Here is a 22,295-nt window from a genome sequence, read left to right on the forward strand (position 1 = left end):
GCAGTTTGGCGCAATCTTGGTTGTTTTTAAATGTGCTATAGAAATAAATTTTATTTACTTACTCATGACCCAAGGTTAGAGTGGGTACGAGAAGTGACTGGTAAATTGAGAGCTATGCATTTTGGCTCAGTTCTCTCTGCACCATAAGACTGGTACAGTGACTGCATTACTGCAGATGCTGCAGTTATCCCATGGTTAACCTCACAATCGCTTTTCCTTATCAATTAATTGAACTCCTTCATTTGAAGTAGGGTCTCACTCCCTCACAGAAGTGAGCATGCCATCTGTTTCCGGAAGATAACCATGGCCTCAGATTTGAGGTACTGATCCACATACCATCTGCTGATGCCACATTCTGAGCCCCTCGACAGAAGCCCTCTTGTCCCAGACTACGACTTGACACACTGTCCATGAATAGCAGGAACAGGAGTGGAGACTAGGCACAGCCCTGACTGAGTCCAATGCTCACACTGAACAAGCTTGGCTAATGGTGCTTTTCCACCGCATGGGTCCAGCACTACACGGCTTGGCGCGCTAAATCTTGTCGCTTTTCCACTGGAACAGCTCCCCCGGGAAATGGAGCTAGTGACGTTGCAAAACCCATTCTCTAACAGGAAACACAAGCTTTAAAAACCACAACAATGGCAGCAGTAAATGCAGGCGCTGTTTACTCATCATGTACTTGTGTGTTGTTGTTTTTTTTTTTGTTTGAACATGGCTCTTTTTACAGATCAGTTTTCCTTGCTGCACTTTAGACTTTCTCTGGAAATTTTCATGTGCCATTGGCCCAAGGAGCATTTAAACCTCTTCAAAACTCCTAAAGGTAAAGTTACAAGCTGCTATTGAAAGTCTGATCAAAATAAATGTGAAAGCTGCTGTAACTTAAAAGATGTTACATGTGGAGAGTTTGTGCTGGATTTGAATAAGCTCTGCATTTCGTGGTGATAGATGTGTCTCACTGGCCAATCAGCGCTCTGCTCTCGCAGAATCGACCCAGGCACCCTATCTTGGGAAACACAGTCATAAGCCTTCTCCAAATCTACAAAGCATATGTAGAGTGGAGTAGCAAACTCCCATGCCCACCTCAATCATCGGTGAGAAAGTAAAGCACCAGTCCATAGTTCCACCAGTGTTGGATTATTTTCCAGAACCTCTTTAAGGCCACCCGGAAGTCATTCTCTATGGCCTCTCCAAACTCCTCCCGCACTCTGGATTATGCTCCTTCAACCGCCACAGCTGCAGCCTTTTCACTTGCCTGTAACCATCTGCGGAATCATAAGTTCCCTGATCCAACCAAGCCTGAAAGCCTCCTACTTCAGCTTGACAGTTTCCCTCACTCTGTCAGTGTCTATTCAGAGTCCATGCCCCCTATCTTCTCTGGAACACGTGAGAAGTTCTGTCAGAGATGAGAGATGAAATCTGTCCAGACAGAGTCTTCTGCCAGCCGTTCCCAGCACACACTCAATATACGTTTGGGTTTACCAGGTCTGTCCGGCAGCTTTCCCCACCATCTGATCCAACTTACCACCAGATGGTGATCAGCTGACAGCTCAGACCCTCTCTTTGCATGTGTCCAAACATATGGCCTCAGATCAGAAGACACGACCACAGGGTCGATCATTGACCTTTGACCAAGGTGCTCTGGTACCAAGTACACTTATGAACAACCTTGTGTTTGAACATTGTGTTCCTTATGGACAAACCATGACTAGCACAGAAGTCCAACAACATCACACCACTTGGGTTCAGATCAGGCAGGCCGTTCCTCCCAGTAACATCCCTCCAGATTCCCCAGTCCCAATCATGAGCATTGAAGTCCACCAGCAAAACAATAGAGTCAGTGCATGGGATCCTCTCTATACCTCCAAGAAGGCAGAATATTCTGAGCTGCTGTTGGGTGCATATGCACACACAACAGTCAAGAGTTTTCCTCTTTGTGGGCCAAAGCCACATTGAGGTGACCTCGTTTACAAGCACACACTCCAACTGTACAGGCACCAGCTGGGGACTTGTGTGTATCTCCACACCCACCTGGTTCTTCTCACCCCGTATCAAGTGACCAACCCCTATCATGGAGTTTGGATATGGTGTGTAGGCTGACCTTGTCCCGGGCCCATTGGATGGTATGCTCGATCACAGCAGGGAAAGACTTTAGAGTACAGAAAGGAATCTCCTCTTCTGGTGGATCTCTCTACAACATAAAACACACAATTTTAACATACAAGTATACACACACCAGGGTTCAAGCTACACATACACACAGTTCAAAAGTTTCTAATTCAAAATTTATCTGTAATACAAGACACACATTACTGTCATATTTAAACATATGAGACTCAAAGGATTACTTAAAATTAATACATAGTCCCATCCATTCATACTGAATTACAAGCAGTGTTTCAGCCTGGACAAGTTTGTAAACAGTATCGGAAATCAGAATAGAGGTCATTTAAAAGCAGAATAGAAAAAAGTATATTAAAGTATATTAATCAAGTTTAAATCCAAAGTTACAAAAGTGTAAAATGTGATAAAGGGAGACAAGTATAAGGCTGTAAATCCAGCAAAATGGATAATTATAAAAGGAGGAAATAATATACAACTAAAATGTTAAATGTGGGCCCTTTAAATTACTATTTTATTTAAAATAATCAAAATGTTTATAATGAAACTGACAACAAACCTCTAGTCACAGTAGTCTACCACTGGACAATAATATAAGCTAGTTTTTGTTTCATTCCATGACTATATTAAGTGATATTGGCAGATGTTCAGCTTTGCTTTTTATACAGTAGTTTTCATTTCAGATGAACACACAAACATTTGCAAACAAACTCACATGGCTGTTATAAGACTCTGTCAAGTTTGGCGCAATGATTTCCGTGTGACCTTTTGTTCCCATGGTTCCAGAGTCGAGCAAAGCTTTCTGACAGGACACGCTTCGACTAGGAATTGACAACACAACCAATAAGAGACAGCCGTAATTTATCTAGCACAGTAATTAAACACATTTAAACAGAGGTTACTGGCATTGTTTCTATATTGAAAAATGGAACAAAACTTGATCTCTTCATGCTTCATCTTCAATTTTAAAACACTAGCTGCTCATTATAACATGAGAAAAGTTAATAAATCCTTCTCCTGTTAAGTCATCATTTTGAGGACAGTAGGGTGAAATTTTTCCTATTACTTGTATTTACAAGGAAACCTTTTATGCTTTGAATTAACATTCTACAAATGCTTTGCTACATTTCAAAACAAGTATCATTAATGTTTTAATGATAATTAAATGACTATTAGCATTTTGTCAGAAAAAAAATGTTTATATATAATTTTCTTTTCCCCACACTGAAAAAACATATATCATGGACTACATACATAAATAATAATAATAAAAAAAGGGCAGTTGGTTAGAGAAGTGGGCTTGGTACTGGTTTCTGCTTCAATCCCATGAGTGGCAGGAAAACTGGGGGTGGGGGAAGTGAAGGAACAGTGCTGTTTCCTTCCTTAGCATCCATGGCTGAAGTGCCCTTGAGTATGGGACCTAACTCCCAACTGTTCCTAGGACACTGGGATGGGGATACTGGGACGCTCACTGCCCCTAGTGCACTAGAGTGATTGAGTGTGAGTGAGAGTGAGAGTGTGTGCGCATGTGTGTGTTTTCACTGGCTTGGATGATTTAAATGCAGAAGGCACATTTCGCTGTACATGGTACAGACCGCATTTCCAGAAAAGTTGGGACATTTTATAGAATTAATTTAAAACAAAAATCTTTGATTCTGTTGAACATTTATCTATATGACAAAAGTGCAAAGAAATTGTTTCCAAAGTTTTCGCTGACCAACAAGAATATATTTTGTAATTATATACATGTTTTTTATTTGACACACTCCTAAATTTTTGCGACTGTGGGAAATTAAATGTGAAATGATCTTACTATATCCGTGTCACATTGTTTTTAAGCAGTTCAAGAGTTCAGAAAAAATAATAAATGTAAAAAGAAGCAAACGTGTCTTTTGCAGCACAATTGGTACATTCGTAGTTCATTCTGATCTGTGTGAGCTGCCATGTGGACTGACTGTGCTGCTCTGTCTCTGGGAGCAGAGGGGCAGTGGAAAGAGTGTTCCTGCTCCATCTCTGGGAGCAGAGAATCCGCAGAGAGGGAGGGAGAGGGGTATGTCTCCCATAGCTCACGGTCAGTACCAGTGTTCTAACCAGTTGTGCTACTGGTGATTATCTTCTATAAGAAGTAGCTAAAATTTGTACAGAAGGTTGCTAGATTTGGTGCTAGTGTATTTTTTTAATAACTTACAAGAGGGTCTGAAAAGTCGCTAAATCTAGCAGCAAAATCTCTAGGTTGACTGTACTAAGCAGCGGTTTGAATCCGGACATGATGTTTCACAACGATAATATGCCACGACTTTACCAGCGAATAGCTCAACATAAACTTTTTTCGTCATACAACACACTGCGTGAGTGCACAACCTGTTGTTTTATGACTGACTGTGCCCTGCAGAGGGTGTAAGGAGACTTTTAAGATTTGAACTCAGCAGCGTAAAAACCTCTCTCACTAATCATTCACACTTTCAGGCAAGGTGAACTACTTTATTAAACCTTAAGCCAAACCAAAGGAATAATTGAGGACTAGGTTACATGCTAAATCTAAACACAAGTGAAAAAAGACCATTACCAAAGCCTGTATATGATCTGTGTATGTGTAACTAACTGAGATTCAGACAAACACGAGAGTCTGATGTGCTAACGGTTTTTGATTAGATCCTATGACATGAATGCTAATGTGGCTAACTTATTTTTAACACATTTTCTCCTCATTATAATACAGAGTGCAATATTTTACCCCACCAACACAGAGATCTCCCTCTCACACCTCACCCTTCTCTCTCCCCCTCACTCCTCACACTTTGTATGACGTTCCCAAAAGTTGTCCAACACTCTTGCTGCACACACACTCGCTTTCAGCTCTCATAACACACTGTGCATTTCCTTCAGTAAATGCAAATATAACTTTTCTGGCATCTTAGAAAATGTCCCAAATGTTCTGTAAATGGGGTTTGAACAATGATACATAAATGCACATTTGCATTTTTTATAATGCTGTTCTATAATATAAATGAAGATAAGTGATTCTGTTACCTATCCACATATCTCCTGGCTTCTACATTGTCCAGTGCAGTGACCACTAAGTTGAGGCGTGAGTAGAAGGCATCATTATAGATGTCCTCTGTAGCAGGACACACTTTATTCAGATGAGCATCTATCTGCAGCTCTGAGTTGATCTCTAACGTGGCTCCAGCTGCTGTGATGCTCTTCGGCTTCTACACAAACCAAAGCAAATTTTTAGAGTATTTATTTAAGAGAGAATGATGTGGCTAATGAAAAATGTTTTGTAACTTCATTTGTGAGGTCATACTTGTAAGTTCATTTCAAGTTCCATATTCAGATTCGGCTATCAAACAATGGATTCACTGCACGATAATAACATTATTGCATAGTTCATTTGGATGCAAATAAAAATGTCCCCCAATTTTAAAAGATATAGCATTGTGGTTATATGAGTAAGCACATTAAGCTTCATTAAAATGCATTTATTATATAACATTATTCTCATTGAAAGAATGTAAAGTTTACGCAGAACTGAACATCATGTGATTTCCATAGTGTGAACACAGTAAAATAAATGCTTTGATCCCTTGGTCAAATAATTACAACCCCAAATCTGAAATAGTTGGGAAATAGTCAATGGGATTCACTGCGGTCAAATGACAGCTTCTAGGTATTTTTAACAAAGCATGTCACAGATGTTTCAGAGAACTAAATCTGGAAAAGTGGTATAATATGTTCCCTTTACATAAAAATTAGGTCCATAATAATTAACATGCTAACTTCTTAAAAATGTATTTTCCCTCTTGAGGGCATTTGATGAACAGCTTTAATAAATTAAGAAAAAGCTTATTCAGCAGTAACACTTGTAATACACACAAAATATATGAATGAATATATGAATAAATGAATATACTACCTGAATATGATGAGGTCTGAAGAGAAACTGGCGATTGAGGTTGGACTTCTCTATTAGATCTGGATCAGTGACACAAACCTAGGACAACCATAAATGTATAAACGTACATAAAATGTATTCATTCATTTTTATCTCTAATAATATGATCTTGTTCCATATAAAACACCATCCAAGGCTGAGTGTCCAAAGAGAGCAAAACTGGACTCACTCCATCTACTCTCACTGCACTGAGCAATGCAAACCTACATGGAGGTATGTCACCCGATGTACACTGCTTCACAATTTTTGCACAGGTCATATTTTGATATTTTTGTCCCTTAATATGTTCAATTCAAATGGTGTGAACATATGAATATGAATGATATATGAAATGTCTATGCTGTTCCTAGCAAACATAGTATGTGCTGTTATTCTTTTTCTTTTATCTGATTCCCAGTCTGTCTAAATCTATAGGCAATCTGTATCTATATTTATACTGTATCATGTACAAAACATATAATTTCTTCTAGTTTAAATTTATTCCAGCAATATGTCTGTGCTTGTATCTCTTGTGATTATTAATATTACAATTTGTGTTAGTCCTCTCAATGTTTTCCAAGTCTCTTTTGTATTTTATATGTTTAGTAAATTTTTTAGTCAAGCCTTACACATGATGTAACATCTGACCCTACCTCTCCTGAGCATCTGGCCAAGCCTACGCCAAGCAGTGCAAAATTCTTCAGCATCTCACATCCAATGGCACCACAGCCTACCTATCAACAAACAGAAAATGCATAAATCAGAATATGGATCCCATTCTATTCTGACACAGAAGAAATGTCTATAAATAATATTATTCTAGATTCAGCTGATAAATATAAATCACTTAAAGGCAATGTTCACAATTGTAATTAAAAAAAAAATTATTTTTATAAAATTCAAATGTTTCCTCTTTCTAGTATGCTATGCTTTCTCTCTCTGCTCATGGGAGAGGAAAGGCATCTGTCGTTTTTTAAACAATGGAGAGAACTCCAAACATTCAAAAGCACAAACCAAGATAAAGATTTTGCCCCATTCCTGTTCCACACATGGGTAATATTGATGTTTTGGATTACTTAATGTGAAACTTACAGACAAGTTAAACTGCAGCCACATTCTCACATTCTAGGTGGCGTGCACTGCACAGCTACTCTCCATGACTCTGACTCAGAGTTTGTAAACTCTGCTGTGTTAAATGTGATGCAGATGAATATTTGGGTGCAACTAACTTTTTTTGCTGGTGCACCTAAGGAAAAAAAAAGTAGGCGCACTAGTGCAGCCTGTCCAAAATTAGTCTAGAGCTCTGCTGGTTCAAATATAAGTCTGAATAATTATAGCAAGCCATGCAAAAAAAAGATTTAATAGTGAAAAAAATTATTTAAATGGAGTGGGACATTCAGCATCTGTCTCTAGACTTGTTGACTATGATCTTCTTAAGTGTAACTTAATCATAACCAAAGAGATGGCCTTCAAACTGCAATAGAAAGCATGTGCTACAACAAAATATTGCACATTATAATCCCAAGACAAACTTAAAATTTTAAACCCAGTTTCCAAGTCTTGTATTTTTGATTCACTGGAATAACACTTGACGGTCAAAAGTTTATAGTTAATTACAAGTAACGACACAATGCAATAAATAAATATACAAATAAATAAATAAATAAATAAATAAAGATTTTATTCTGGAGTTAGGATTTGTAAAATTTTCTTTCTGAAATGATTTGTGTAATTTAGCATCTAGAGCCAAACATGCAGAATTTACTGTATTTCATTTGTTTTAATCACATCAAGGTAATGTATTCAAAATTTTCTGTGTTTTACCTGAGAAAATCCCAAAATACTAAAGTTGTAATGACAAAGATCATCACTTACCATAAAAACTCTAAGCTTATGCAGCTCCAAACACAATGATTCACCAATACACGCCCTCAAACCATCATAGCGATCTCCTCTACATAAAAACATGCATATGGACACTGATTAATATACAGCCTGGGCCATTTATATGGATACACCTTAATAAAAAGGGAATGGTTGGTGATATTAAATTCCTGTTTGTGGCACACTTGATGGTATGGTGTGGTATATGGGGTACAAAGATAGTGGGGCCATTCTTCATCAATGGAAACCTCAAGGCCACTGGATATGCGAAATTGCTACATGATGATGCGTTTTCCTCTTCATGTACTGAAGCTGGCACGTTCCCCGAGTTTTTCCAACAAGATGGTGCACCACCACATTATGGGTGTCAGGTCCAAGCATTCCTAGATGAACATTTTCCTGGAAAGTGGATTGGTCGTCCTGGGCCAGTTGAATGGCCCCTAAGGTCTCCCGATCTGACCCCCTTAGACTTTTATCTTTGGGGTCATCTGAAAGCAATTGTCTATCCTGTGAAGATACGAGATGTGCAGCACCTGAAACTATGGATACTGGAAGCCTGTGCTAGCATTTCTCCTGCGGTATTTCTATCAGTGTGTGAAGAGTTGGAGAAGAGGGTTGCATTGACAATCCAACACAATGGGCAGCACTTTGAACACATTTTATAAGTTGTCAGAAACTTGTAAATAACTCATGAAAGAATAAAGTTATGGTAAAACCAAGCACACCATTGTTTTTCTTGTGAAATTCCCCAGTTTGATGTGTCACATGACCCTCTTCCCATTGAAAAAAAACAAAAGTTGGATCCAAAAATGGCCAACATCAAAATGGTCACCATGGTCACCACCCATCTTGAAAAGTTTCCCCCCTCCCATATATTAATGTGCCACAAACAGGAAGTTAATATCACCAACCATTCCCATTTTATTAAGGTGTATGCATATAAATGGCCCACCCTGTACTTCTGTGAAAATCCCAATTATTCATTTTGCTGTTGCATAAAGTAGAGGTAAACCTGTTTTTAACAGTTTTTAAAATAATTTGCCATGCTACACAGTGGCAGATACTGGTGTGAATTTTCTAAAATGATTTTCATAAAATATGGAATAAAGTCACAGTAAAGAACTCTGCAGGCAATGGTTGCAGAGTTTTTCTGCTGACTGGCCACTCTGAACAATGGGAGCAGTGGAAAAATAGTATAAGTGAATGCATCTTGAGCTACAGACAACAACCACAGAAAACAAATGACTTTGTTTGACAAATGACAAATAATTTTCCTGTTTTAATATACTTCAGATATTCTTTTCAATTTGCAAATCTAAAATATGATAATTTGCCTTCTTTCATTTCAACACAAAAATTGGATAATGCTTAATCTCTGATATTCCTTTATCTTATTTTGAATAAATAGTTATTGGATTATTAAAAATATCATGTCATTTCCCATTTTCTACTTTCCCATATAAAAACAGAAATGAACACAGTGCTGTGCTATTTCAAAAAAGATTTGTTATAGGACTGGCTAAGATTAATTTCTTTCCCCATGCCATACCCTATGCAACATATCTATGCAATTACTCCATGGTGGTGTTTTGCTTTGTAATTTGCAAGTTCATCTTCAATTGAAGTCCTGAGCTCTAGCAGCACAAAGGTCTCAAGTTTTTATCCCAGTAATGTAGAGATTATACTAATTAGAGACCAAGCCCCAGAGGAACAGGCAAGGGTGAGTTGCAATGCCCTACTAATTTTTGGGTTTTTACTATTAAAAAATGAATTTTTTTGAGGCATTTCTTATGCTGGAAATTTAGCACAACCCTCAAAACGTAATAAAAATAACATAGATCATGGGCTTGGGCTCCATAGATCCTCAAAATGCAGACAATAGTCAGGATAAAGCTATTCAAATATGCCCCAAATTTGGTATGGTCATTGATCACAACACACTAGACAAAGAGTAATTTGCTTTGTCTGACTCCGCCCAACAGGAAGTCAGCCATTTTGGATGTATTGCACATATTTTAAACTATCATGTTTGGTTTTTAGGGTCTTAGAGTTCAAAAATCTTTACAGGTTGTATAGAACATATTTGATCTCAAATTATAATTCAGTATATGTCTGTCTCATCAGGTCTATTGCATCATTTATGTTTTCAATATACATTTTTGTATTTATAAGATTCAAGAAAACAGGCACACTGGACTAAATAAAAAAGTATCGCAAAGTCTTTGGAATATTTTGACATTTTACATGTGACTCTATAGGGCCCCCTCCAATTTCACTGTGGTTGCTACAAACTTTCTCCAATGTCCTCTAATTGTGGTAGAAACACTAATCTCATTATTTTTCACATACTGCCATTGGCATATATTAGCATGCAACTGGAAGACAGCCATATTGGAATTATACAAATATACTTTTTATTAATTAGAATTATAGGTGTTCATCAGATTTCCTCAAAATCCGCATGAAACATTACACATGCGTGTGTTCTTAGACTATGTTCACACAGCAGGCAAAAGTGGCCCAAATCCAATCTATTTCTTCATATGTGACACAGGTATATCATTTGCGTGGCTGTGTAAATTGCACAAATCGCATTGAGTTTGACTTTTTAAAATCAGATGTGGTATTGAGCTCCGATCCATATCCGATTTTTAGGAGCATGATCTGTTCAGACTGATGTCAGATATAGGTCACATTATATAAGAGTACATATAGTGTGAACAGCAGAACCAAAAAAATGAAATCAGATTTGGGCCACTTTTACCTGCTGTGTGAACGTATCCTTCTTTTTTGTGATATCACAATTCACCTTTTTTACACCTTGGAACATTTGACAGATGCATTATAGTGTGTTGAACGTTTGCAATTCTTGGTCATTTGCCTTGGGCCAATGCACTAAATTTTTTATTAAAAACTGTGACATTTGACAATTTAAATTAATGTGTTTAAATGAATTAGTTTATCAAATGTGGTTGTCACAGTCTTCATACAATGCTCAAAATGTTTTAGGAAAGTTTTCATCACTATGATGATAGAGTTCCCATTGGGTAGTAATGCTCCACCCAGCAAGAAGTTGGCTATATTGGAATTGGAATCTTTCAAGATACTTTAAGAGCATCAAATGAATTTCCTTGAAATTATCACTAAAGTTCAGTGGAATGAAACATCAGACGTGTCATGGTAAATGGTGAAGAAATAATAGATATCTCCAGTAAGGACATATTGACAGGCAATTGATTTACTTAAGATGCACCACCAAGTAAAAAGCAAATAGAGGCTATATTAAAAAAAAGAAAATAGGCATAAATCAGCATTGAATGATTTGATCAGCCTCATATTGTGCACGATTAAAAAATGGCCCAATACTAATTACATAAATGTGCCTATTATAAGTTAAAGGTATAGTACCACCTATATAAAGACATGTATACAGGGCCATGCAGAGGGCCATATCAGAAAAAAAATATAATTTTCTTCTCTCAACCTGCCCTACCTTTGACTAGAGTAGCATTTTGCCTCAGTTTTCTCCTTGTACTGTTGTGCATGGCCCCTTTGTCCTCCTGTCTGGGTACCAGTCCTATTGACTACACTACTAAAAATACTGACTTGTTGTGTTGGTCAATTTATAATATGAATTACAGAAAATTTGATGGAAAGTTTCTGCATTAGATTAAAAATTAAGAGTTGTTTCTGTAACACATAAGAATTAGTCTAGTGCAAGTAACATTGACTAGTAAAGTGCTGCATGAGATCTCTTACCTAGGAACAAACTCTTGTACAGGAAGTGATTGAAGGGGTTGCACCACCTCTAATGTGTCCAGATACAGCTACATTAATAAAACAATATGTAGAGGAAATACAAGTTAGTGCCATAACAAGAAATATACTACAACACAAGAACATTACCACCAGGCAGTGGATATCTTGAGTGACCTACCCATTGCTGAAGGGGTGTGAATTTTCCAGTAAGAGCCTTCAGCACTTCTTGACTAGCAATGCCACCCACTGCTGCTGCCAAAGGTGACAGGCAGCCCCTTGCACAGCGTGATATACACTGCACCAATGATGGGTTCACACACACCTGACCACACAGGAAAAATGAATGTTTACAGTTATCTATGGGTTGCAGTTAATGTAACTGTGTATAGTAGCCACCATATTGAGTACGTACTAATTACCCTTAAACACTGATGTGCAATTGCCATAATGTTTCTTTCCACATTTTAATTAATTTAAAAAGGAATACGTATGGGACCCAGACCTATTATTTATCTACGTCACATTTATAAACAAAGCTCTGTTTGTCTGTGTCATATTGTCATACTCCATACATAGTGCATTTAACTAAAAATATTGTACCTAGGCAGTGCACAAAATCAACAGACAAATGTGAACTTTAAAATCATTTTCAGCATACAACGCACTATGTAAGTGCAGAAAGAAGTTATTTTATGACATTTATGGGTTTTAGCCTAAGTTTTGTGAAAACATCATTCACTGATCTTCTCACATTTTCAGACAAGGAGAAGTAGTTCATTAAACTTTTAGCCAAACCAGAGAAATAACTCAGTATAACACATAATTCAGTTGCAATAAAACATCCTCCAAAAATCAGTTACTCTCTCAGAACATCAGGATCACATTATTTACCCTGTAATTAGGGGGGAAAAGAACGAGACAAAACACACTGCTTGTCCTTGGAGTCTCCTACATGCTAAAAAAAAAACAAGTGTAATACAACATTTGCTGAAGCTTTTATACGATGCGCATGAATAATTCAGTTTATACCACATGAGCAAAAAATGCATTGGAGTGTAACATGCTATCAGTTTTACATATATCCTATGGTGAAAAAGCTAAGGGCGGCACGGTGGCGCAGCAGGTAGTGTCGCAGTCACACAGCTCCAGGAACCTGGAGGTTGTGGGTTCGATTCCCGCTCCGGGTGACTGTCTGTGAGGAGTTGGTGTGTTCTCCCCGTGTCCGCGTGGGTTTCCTCCGGGTGCTCCGGTTTCCTCCCACAGTCCAAAAAAAAACACACGTTGGTAGGTGGATTGGCGACTCGAAAGTGTCCGTAGGTGTGAGTGTGTGAGTGAATGTGTGTGTGTCTGTGTTGCCCTGTGAAGGACTGGCGTCCCCTCCAGGGTGTATTCCCGCCTTGCGCCCGATGATTCCAGGTAGGCTCTGGACCCCCCGCGACCCTAAATTGGATAAGCGGTTACAGATAATGGATGGATGGATGAAAAAGCTAATATGGCTAATGGAGGACAACTGTTTTTTCCCCCACATTACACCGAGATACTTTAACCCTCAAACCAGATAGATTTTGGGCTTCAGTATTTTTCAATGCCGTAAGTCCTTTTCCAGCACTCTATTCTGACTAAACATTCCTGAATTCTGACTGTTTCCAACTGATACATTCTTAATATTTAATAATATTTCTAGGATTGTTAAATCATTCATTGTTACAGGAAGAAACAGGGTACAACAAAGCAAATTTAGAATTTCATTTGCTTTTTACAAGAGTACAGCCTATTAGAGGGTGGAATGTAAATTGGAAAAATATAACTAAAAGATTGTGAACTAAAAATACTGAAACAGGATAAAATTGGGATAAGCAGTGACAAATGTAGGCATCAGTAAGTTCTGTAATTTTATTTGTAAGTAAATATAAAAAGGGCTATATATGACAGCTGTTGCCTGACAAATAGGTATCCCACATTTGACATCTTTACTTAACTTCATTAAATCACTTGTCATGAAAGGATTCTGTGTCATGTTAAAAATCTAATGTTCACATTCCTCTTCAACTATATTTATCTAGTTGAGACATTATCTCAGTCGCGAAAAGAAAACAGCTCACTTTGTTTTTCAGTGTTTCATTGACCTCCTCTGTAAGCTTCAACAGTAGTTCAGAATCCTGCAAACAACTACACACAACAACACAACACAATGAGAATCAAACAGAGAGAGAGAGAGAGAGAGAGAGAGAGAGAGAGAGAGAGAGAGAGAGAGAGAGAGAGAGAGAGAAAGAGAGAGAGAGAGAGAATGAGAAGAACAAACACACATTACCCTATGTTGGGGAGCCTGTTGTAATGTTCCTGAAAAATGTCCAGACCCATCAGAGTTGCATGGATCTGCAATGGGGCCTGATGGAAATGAAGACTTATTAACATTTTCTGTCTGGTACAATATTAGGAATATTAACTCTTGGAATAAACTGCAATTCCAACAGTATTGAAGATGCTTTTTAAATGTATGTTATGACTTAATATGGGTCTATGAAACTGGCCATATATTGCTAACATAGATATTCAGTTGTGTACTTCAGTACATGAATTAACTAAGGTTAAAAAAAGGATGAATAGAATATTCAAATCCCTAATGTACATGCTTCACAGAAACTATTTCTACAACACAAATGGGAAAATTCCCAATTAATACCAGTAATTTCAGAAGAATTATTAGATGAGCTAGTGTCTGCAAACCCTTGGCCATATAGAGTAAAATGCATCTTTACGATGTCAAGCATTATGTTTTATTTCAGATATACCATTCCCTTAACCCTTGATATAATACACATTATACACCACTGACCTCGGGTTTGCTTAAGTCTGGAATTAGAAGCTGAGGATCATGTAACTGTTGCTCCATTGACTCCTTTAAAATAAATAAACCCATACATGAATATCTCACATTCTAATACATATTTAACAGTTACTAAATACTGGATATTTATTGCAATATATTATAATAATAATTAACAATCATTTATTCCCAATACCGTACAAACTATTCTGTGAAATCGTCATGCAGTTTAAGCAGGACGAGAAAAGTTTTTGGGAATTATTTAAAGAAAATATTTTGATGTTGATTAACTTCAAGAGTTAAACTAGCATTAAACTAAAGAAATAAACATAAGCAGAGATAAAAGAAAATCTTATTTAATATGACACTTAGATTTTCTGCCAATTGATTCCAGTAATTGGATGGTCTTCGTGTTGTGTTTCAATGTGTTTGCTTACAAAGCTGTAGGTTTTTGAGGTCTTGACCATGCGAAAGGTTCCACCATGGAGATATGCCTGGAGGGATGAAGTGTCACCAATTGCAAAACTGTAGGGAGAGATAACTGTGTGCACATGCACACACAGATTCAAGTAAGTACTAAGTCTGTGTTAGAAGAAAGTTTGATATGAATAAATGTTCATTTACTTTCTTAAAAAAAAAAATCAATTGAACATATAATATGACCAGGGGTGTCACATGTCTGTATGCCTCCGCAAAATACGTTTAATGAGTGACATCCCAGGTTGTAATAAAAGCATGAAAGTTTAACTTTTTTGAACAAAAGTATTTGAAGCCATTAAATGTGTGGCAGCAAGAAATATTTCTTTATTAGATTTGGCTTATACTTAATCAAACAGCTAAAAATATCCAGCTAACAGTATCCTGTAACCATTGAGTTAGGAGCTAAACGATTACTAAAGTCAGCAAGTGTGAACAAAACGCTGTGTCTAAAAGATTGGATGGTGTGTGATATCACATCAGTGTCTATACAGTGCTGAGAACGACCCATCACCCAAATACCACCTGTTTTCTGGCAGTCCTATGGGGGCCCTGAAGAAAAGGGGGAAATAAGGCAAACAAAGTATGCAGAGCAACAGGTGGACAACAGTGTATTATTGTACCAGTGCCTCTGTAAGATAAGTGGAACTGATAATGTGGACAACAAATGGGGTAATATTCAAGGAGCAATCTTTAATGACAGCAAATGGAAAGTGCAATACTGATTTAAAAAAATAAAGATTTGTGTGTCCCCTCAGCCTCCTCCCCGGATGTGAAGATAATTCATTCATTATCTGTAACCGCTTATCCAATTCAGGGTCGCGGTGGGTCCAGAGCCTACCTGAAATCATTGGGCGCAAGGCAGGAATACACCCTGGAGGGGGCGCCAGTCCTTCACAGGGCAACACAGACACACACACACACATTCACACCTACGGACAATTTTGAGTTGCCAATCCACCTGTAACGTGTGTTTTTGGACTGTGGGAGGAAACCGGAGAACCCGGAGGAAACCCACGCGGACACAGGGAGAACACACCAACTCCTCAAAGACGGTCACCCGGAGCGGGAATCGAACCCACAACCTCCAGGTCCCTGGAGCTGTGTGACTGCGACACTACCTGCTGCGCCACCGTGCCGCCCATGTGAAGATAATACCCAAGTTAATAAAAGGCAAAAACTAAAAGTTTCGCCACCATTTTTCTTGAATTTACAAAGCTTTAAATTTCCGTTTCCACCTTAAATGTTTCCACTGCAATTCCTTGCTTTGTTTACAACACTGAAACTACCGAATTAAATCCATACATTTGCATCTGTACTTTTATATTTCTTGCTTACAAGGAAATTTGGTATCAACTTGGTATCTTTCTTATAGTCCTGTGGGACTCTGAGCTGCAATGGCAGATTCATGCTGTTTGAAGCGCAGGGGCAAAAAAATAAAAGGGAACCTAGTGCACGACACGGGGCCCCACTAGCGCGCAACAACCTAAGATGTAATTATATAAGGGCACTTTTTAAGACATATCAAATTTTCTAGCTCTGTACGGCACATCATCATAATCTATTGCAAGAGGGCCCTCAGTTATTTATTTGCATATGAAGGGCAGCCAATAAGGCACTTTGTCTCATTTTTGCCACCCTAGAGGGCACTTCAAACAACGGTTTTTCCAAGCATCGGGGTGCGAGGGGGCAGTCGCTATGGAACTACACTGGAATTGGACAGAGACCCACACCAAAACACCAACAGAGCTCTACTCCAGTGTCTGCAGCACTGCTATGAGAGATGCCAATGCTTCAACTTAACATGTTTCCTTAATCTCTCATGACACACCCTGGTCATTTTATAATTAAGTACAGTAAATATTTTACAGATTGCTCCTTTAAAATATCGCTAAACTGTGTAAATTTAGACTCTTACCTTCAACTTGCCGTATGGTACCATTGAGCTCAGTCATGCCATTAATTTCTCTAAGACACACACTCTGACCCGTCTGAAGGCCGTGTGTTTGGTTGTCCATACATGTCACAACTCCAGGATTATCCTTAATTTAATAAAAGAGTTTAAAAAAAAAATATGTAGAATGACAACAAGATACTGAGACTAGGTTATAGTGCTCTGTAGTAATACAGTGCTCTCTGTAATATTAGGGACAAAGACATATTTTTCTGTGATATGCTCCTTTGCTCCAGAATTTTAAGTTTCATATCAAATCAGTGACTAAATTAATAATCAGTTTCTGCCTCACTTCAAAGCACAATAATGTTTGAGACATTTGGCTGCACAGGTGTTCATGATTGTTTAGATGTGTTCCATTGCTTTACTGGTGCAAGCATAAGATACCTAGGCTTGTTTCTAAAGTCTGAGGTCTAAGGTCTGTAGTTACCATTGTTCAACAGGACAAAAGCAGTGTTGCTAAAAATGTAAGAGACTGAGACAAGCAGCCTGTATTGTGTTAGTTTATGTGATATTATGAGAGAAACATACAAACATAAATCACAATGTGTGTTGGAAGTCATGTAATGTCTTCTCCTTCAGACATCCTTTAACTCAGGAACACTAATGAAAGCTCACCAAACTACTGAGACATACAACTTGTTTTTAGAAGTTAGGTTCACGAAAACCATGGTGTGCCACTTGATACATGTTTCTTGTAATTTATCAGTTGAAATGTTATTAAGCGAACGTAATAACACTTATGACTGGCTTTATTACAGCGTCTCAGAGAAAAATTATTTCCTGCTCTCAATTTGCGGTTCATGAGGTGGTGTCATCTGCATACAACCTATTGTCTGACTGACAGATCAGAAGTCTTCAGAGGGCAGGTGTCTATTTGTTTGAGACTACTATCTGCAGAAGAGTTAATGAACAGTAATAAAGAGGCTACACTGAAAGATGCAAAACACTGGCTGTTCTGTATTTGACTAATTAGATACCAGTTTGACAAAACTACTTAAGAGTTTTTTTTTTTAACTGAAAAGACCAATATTAACCTGCATCTGATTGATTGCAAGGACAATGAATAGACACAAAAAGGAACTGAAAAAAATATGCTAATTTTTGCAAATGACTGTGATATTATACATAAATTTCAAAACAGGCCAAAGACTTTGGAACAATACTGCAGGATAACATGTGAGGTAGGTTTGTGTATGTGCGTTACCTGAGTGATGTTCTGAATGAAAAGTTCCTTTGGCTCCTCCCCTGTAGGGTCTGACACTTCAAAGCCTTTGCCAAAATCACAGAACACCCGAGAGCAGATGCCAAACACGTCACAGCCAATGAACTGTCAGGAAATGTCATGCCAAATTTAGGCCAAATCACTACGGCAAACTCAGGAGTCAAGGAAAAAACTTAAAGATAATGCTTCAAATATTTATTATAATTATAGAAACTTCTTAATTATGCTACAAGTGAGCCATTTCAATAAAGACCCGTATAGGTGAATTTTGTGTATATAAAAATAATAATAAAAAAAAATGATATAAGCCTGAAATTACAATGCTGCTCTATCCCAATGAGTGTAGTGGTGTTGTTCTAAATGCTTTAACAAACTGTCTAAAAAGGAAAACGTCCTAAAATTTTAACTGAATAGAACAATCGTTTATTTTATATTTATTCAAATAGTGCAAAACATAATGAAGAAATCTTGTTTTGAGAGACATTATTTCAAGCTCTTGAATAATATTTTTTGTCAAAAATGGATTATGGATTTTTCTATTGTTTACTAAGTTGTATTGCATTCTGTGCATTTCTGTACCTTGATGGGAGGATGCTGAGAGCGGCAGAAATTATCAATCTTCTTCTGCAAGGCCAGCCGTGTCTCTGTTAGCACAACACACTGAGGAGAGATAATACACATGTACACACATTTACCAGAAAGAGGAAAATGTCCAAAGGGCTAGGATTATGTATTTTCAGCTCTCCAAGTACTCTATGAAATTCTTTACATTTGCATGTAAACATTTAATTAATCATTTTTAATATTTTGCCTACACTTGGTCCAGAGGCATCGTTTTGCGTTGCTGGTTTACTCACTGTCCCACCTTCCAAACTACATGGCTCACTGACTCTGGAACACTTTTCCCTCACATATTCAACAGGCTAATCCTGTGCCCACTTTTAAATCTAAACTTAAACCCTCTCTCTTTTCTATTGCTTATATCTGTTTGTATGACTGTAGCACTTTGAACCGGTTAAACGGATACATGTATGCGTAGTATTGAAAGCCTACCTGGTAGTTAAGCAGAAAGCTAAGGTCAGTGCTGTCATCGAGGGTAACAACTGACACGCTGACTTGAACATATGGGTTTAATTCAGCGACTCGGGATTGGATAGCCTCAACCCTGAGAGGAAAGAAGGGGTAGAGAGAGAAAGAGAATATTCTGAAAAGGTAAAAATGTCTCTATCATCCATTTTGTTCTGAATAAAAATATTACTTTTTTCTGTTCAGTGACTGAGGTTACAGTTGGACTGCCTTTACAAGAGTTTTCAGAAATGTTGGGATTTTGGTAAAATGCTATATAAAAAGCAAAAGACATGCATTTATTTAAATAAATAAAGAGTGTGTGTGTGTGTGTATGTGTGTGTGTGTGTGGAGATGGGAGGGGGGGGATGGGTTGGGGTTGACTTTTGCTGGTGGAGAAAAGGGCTAGTTCGCTACAGATCTCCAGGGTTCCAGAAATCAGGAACGGAACCACTTAAAAGAATCTGTGTTCTCTTGTAACGCTTTTCCAACAACATGGTTCTAGTTGGTGAAGCTAATTTTGAACTTTTCGGCACATTGCCACAAACAAAAATATGTTCTGGAACCCAAAAAGTTAACTTGCAATGGGATCCAAAGAACGGTATATTTTTCAACCATGATAACATCTATGGGCATCTCACTTCTGTTTACTGCCGCTGTGCAACGCCCTCTGTTGATGATGTACTCTGTGACGTGTAGCCAGTCCCACTAAAAATGGTGTAAACGTGGGCTGGTTCGCTGAAAAGCACCAAGAGTCTTATAAGCCTAAACGAAACCAGTACAAGAATCAGGGTTCTTTTGGTGAAAAAGTGATGTGTGTGTGAAAATGTGTTTGACACCTAAGATTTTAAAGTGGTGAATGACTGCAGCACTTTCCAGGACACTGTAATACTGAGGACAGAGCAATTCCAGAGCCAATAAAACAAGAAAAAATATATATATTATCAGTTAGGAAAGCACTTGATCAGTGAATACACTGGAAAATTACCTTTTGTCAGTTAAACAAAATGCTCAAGTTTAAAAAGCATGTTTTTACTGAATCTGACAAAATATCCCGATATTCCTGTGACATGTTTATCCAGCACATGCTAGATCTTGGGAATTTGGAGGTCAATTAGACTTTCTGTCACTATCCTGAAACCAAACATGAACAATTTTTGCAGAGTGGCATGGCACGTATTATCCTGCTGAATGAGGCCACTGACATTGTCATGCCAAGAATGATTAGGTTAGTGGTAAATGTCTAAATAAATTCCACATAAATGCCAGAACCCAGGAACATTGCCAAGAGACTCGCAATGCCTCCTCTGTCTGCTTGCCTATTTCCCATAGTGCCAATCCTGCCACACGAATATGTAAGGTGCATACAAGTTGGAGATGGTCTGACCCAATCACGAAACCATAAAATTCTGGCCTTTGTCGAATTCTGACAGATCCGTATCCTTGCCCATTTTTCCTATTTCCAACAAATCAACTTCAAGGACTGATTGTTCACTTGTTGTGTAATATATTCCACCCCTTGACAGGTGCTATTGTAACAAGTTAATCAGCATCATTTAATTAACCTGTCATCGGGTTTAATGTTGTTGTTGATCAGTGTTTAAGCACAAAGAGTCCATTTTTACCTTTTTTTCTGACTGTGAACATCCTCCTCTCGAATAAAGAAATTAGTTCCTAGATCCCAGATATCACATTGCCTGCTGTCATGCAGCGTGACTCCCTGTACACAAAAACAAAGCTCATTATTTTAACTAATTATTTCAACCTCTTTAATAAACAAAACATATAAACAGACTTATAAAATGCCTATTTTGCTTTGTGTGTTTGTGTAAGCACACAAAAGGTATGTCAGGCATTAAGCCTAATCTGAGCATAAAGCTTTTTGTTAACCTTTAACTTATCATGTTTACATTAACTAAATGGATAAATGCATTGTCATTTCATGGTTTTAAAAATTGCATTATACCTCTTTTAAATACCTTTTTGGAATAATCAATAAAGGGCTCAGAGCAGTTTCTCCATAATTGTTTTTTGGCTGTTTATATTTTTAAACAGACTGGAAGTTCTTTAAAATAATACATATGACATTGCCCTCTGCTGCATTACTGATTTAAGACAAGTATTTTTTTCAGTTTAGTAATTGACTGTCCTAATTTTTAAACTTGAGTTTCAGAAATTTGGGTTTAAGGCAGAGATATCCAGTCATGTATGGAATGAAAACTGACTACCACTAGTTTTCCCCTGGTTTGCCCCTATATACAGCAACCTCATTGATAATAAATTAAAAAAATAAAATTCCTACCTTCACTCCAGCCAAGACAATGTTCTTAGCTGTAAAGAGAAAAATTATTTCTTCAGTTTGCACAGCACAATTCAAGGTTGTCTACTGAAAAAAAGTTCCAACTTTGGGGCTTTGCAATGGCCTTAAGGTTAGAGGTGCGAGCTTGAGACTGCAGGATCGCAGGTTCCTTTCCCAGGATCAGCTAAATTGCCCTTGGGCAAGGCACCTAAACCCCAATTGATCCCCGGGCGCTATGGCTGGCAGCCCACTGCTCTGGGGTGTGTGGTATTAAACTTTGCTCACCAGTGTATGCACCACAGATGGGTTACATGCAGAAAATCAATTTCCCCAAGGGGATTAAAAAAGTACCTATTTTATTAGAACAATACCTTAATTTATCTCAAAATAAAATAAAATCATGGTGGCAGTTTCTGAATGTGTTCATGTGAGTCCATGGTGTGTTTTACAAAATTACATCATATCATAGCCTTAAAATATCTTTTTAAGCATCTCGATAATATATAAATAATATTTTTTCCATATCTCCTACCTCTATTTCCAGAATGAACTCACCGAATGATCACTCACCTATTTCCACACCCAGCACTCCCATTCCACTCAGGAACACAGAGGATTGGGCCATCTGATGCATGGCAGTGTCTCCCAGGACATACCGCTGTCGACTACACACACACATACACACAGTTACTTTCCAAATTAAGAACAGCTTATATTTTGTTTTATTATCTTCTCCAGGGCAGCACGGTG

The 22,295-nt window shown here is 37.8% G+C and overlaps 1 protein-coding gene across 9 annotated transcripts in view; it reads right to left on the reverse strand.

Annotated features, from left to right (window-relative positions):
- The window catches only part of uba6 (ubiquitin like modifier activating enzyme 6), a 54,249-nt gene that overhangs the window by 19,314 nt on the left and 12,640 nt on the right, over positions 1–22,295 (reverse strand). For all 9 annotated transcript variants that reach the window (XM_066659912.1, XM_066659908.1, XM_066659905.1 and 6 more), the window contains 19 exons: positions 22,116–22,210; positions 21,549–21,577; positions 20,872–20,966; positions 19,235–19,346; positions 18,761–18,841; positions 18,164–18,286; positions 16,921–17,044; positions 14,963–15,066; positions 14,535–14,597; positions 14,010–14,086; positions 13,801–13,867; positions 11,877–12,020; positions 11,699–11,766; positions 7,931–8,009; positions 6,709–6,789; positions 6,038–6,115; positions 5,152–5,333; positions 2,837–2,942; positions 2,102–2,191 (listed from right to left, as the gene is read on the reverse strand). In XM_066659912.1, the coding sequence (XP_066516009.1) occupies positions 2,102–2,191; positions 2,837–2,942; positions 5,152–5,333; positions 6,038–6,115; positions 6,709–6,789; positions 7,931–8,009; positions 11,699–11,766; positions 11,877–12,020; positions 13,801–13,867; positions 14,010–14,086; positions 14,535–14,597; positions 14,963–15,066; positions 16,921–17,044; positions 18,164–18,286; positions 18,761–18,841; positions 19,235–19,346; positions 20,872–20,966; positions 21,549–21,577; positions 22,116–22,210 (1,798 nt within the window). The remainder of the gene's footprint in view (positions 1–2,101; positions 2,192–2,836; positions 2,943–5,151; positions 5,334–6,037; positions 6,116–6,708; positions 6,790–7,930; positions 8,010–11,698; positions 11,767–11,876; positions 12,021–13,800; positions 13,868–14,009; positions 14,087–14,534; positions 14,598–14,962; positions 15,067–16,920; positions 17,045–18,163; positions 18,287–18,760; positions 18,842–19,234; positions 19,347–20,871; positions 20,967–21,548; positions 21,578–22,115; positions 22,211–22,295) is intronic.

Source organism: Hoplias malabaricus, chromosome 2 (assembly GCF_029633855.1).
Source record: "Hoplias malabaricus isolate fHopMal1 chromosome 2, fHopMal1.hap1, whole genome shotgun sequence".
Taxonomy (NCBI): domain Eukaryota; kingdom Metazoa; phylum Chordata; class Actinopteri; order Characiformes; family Erythrinidae; genus Hoplias; species Hoplias malabaricus.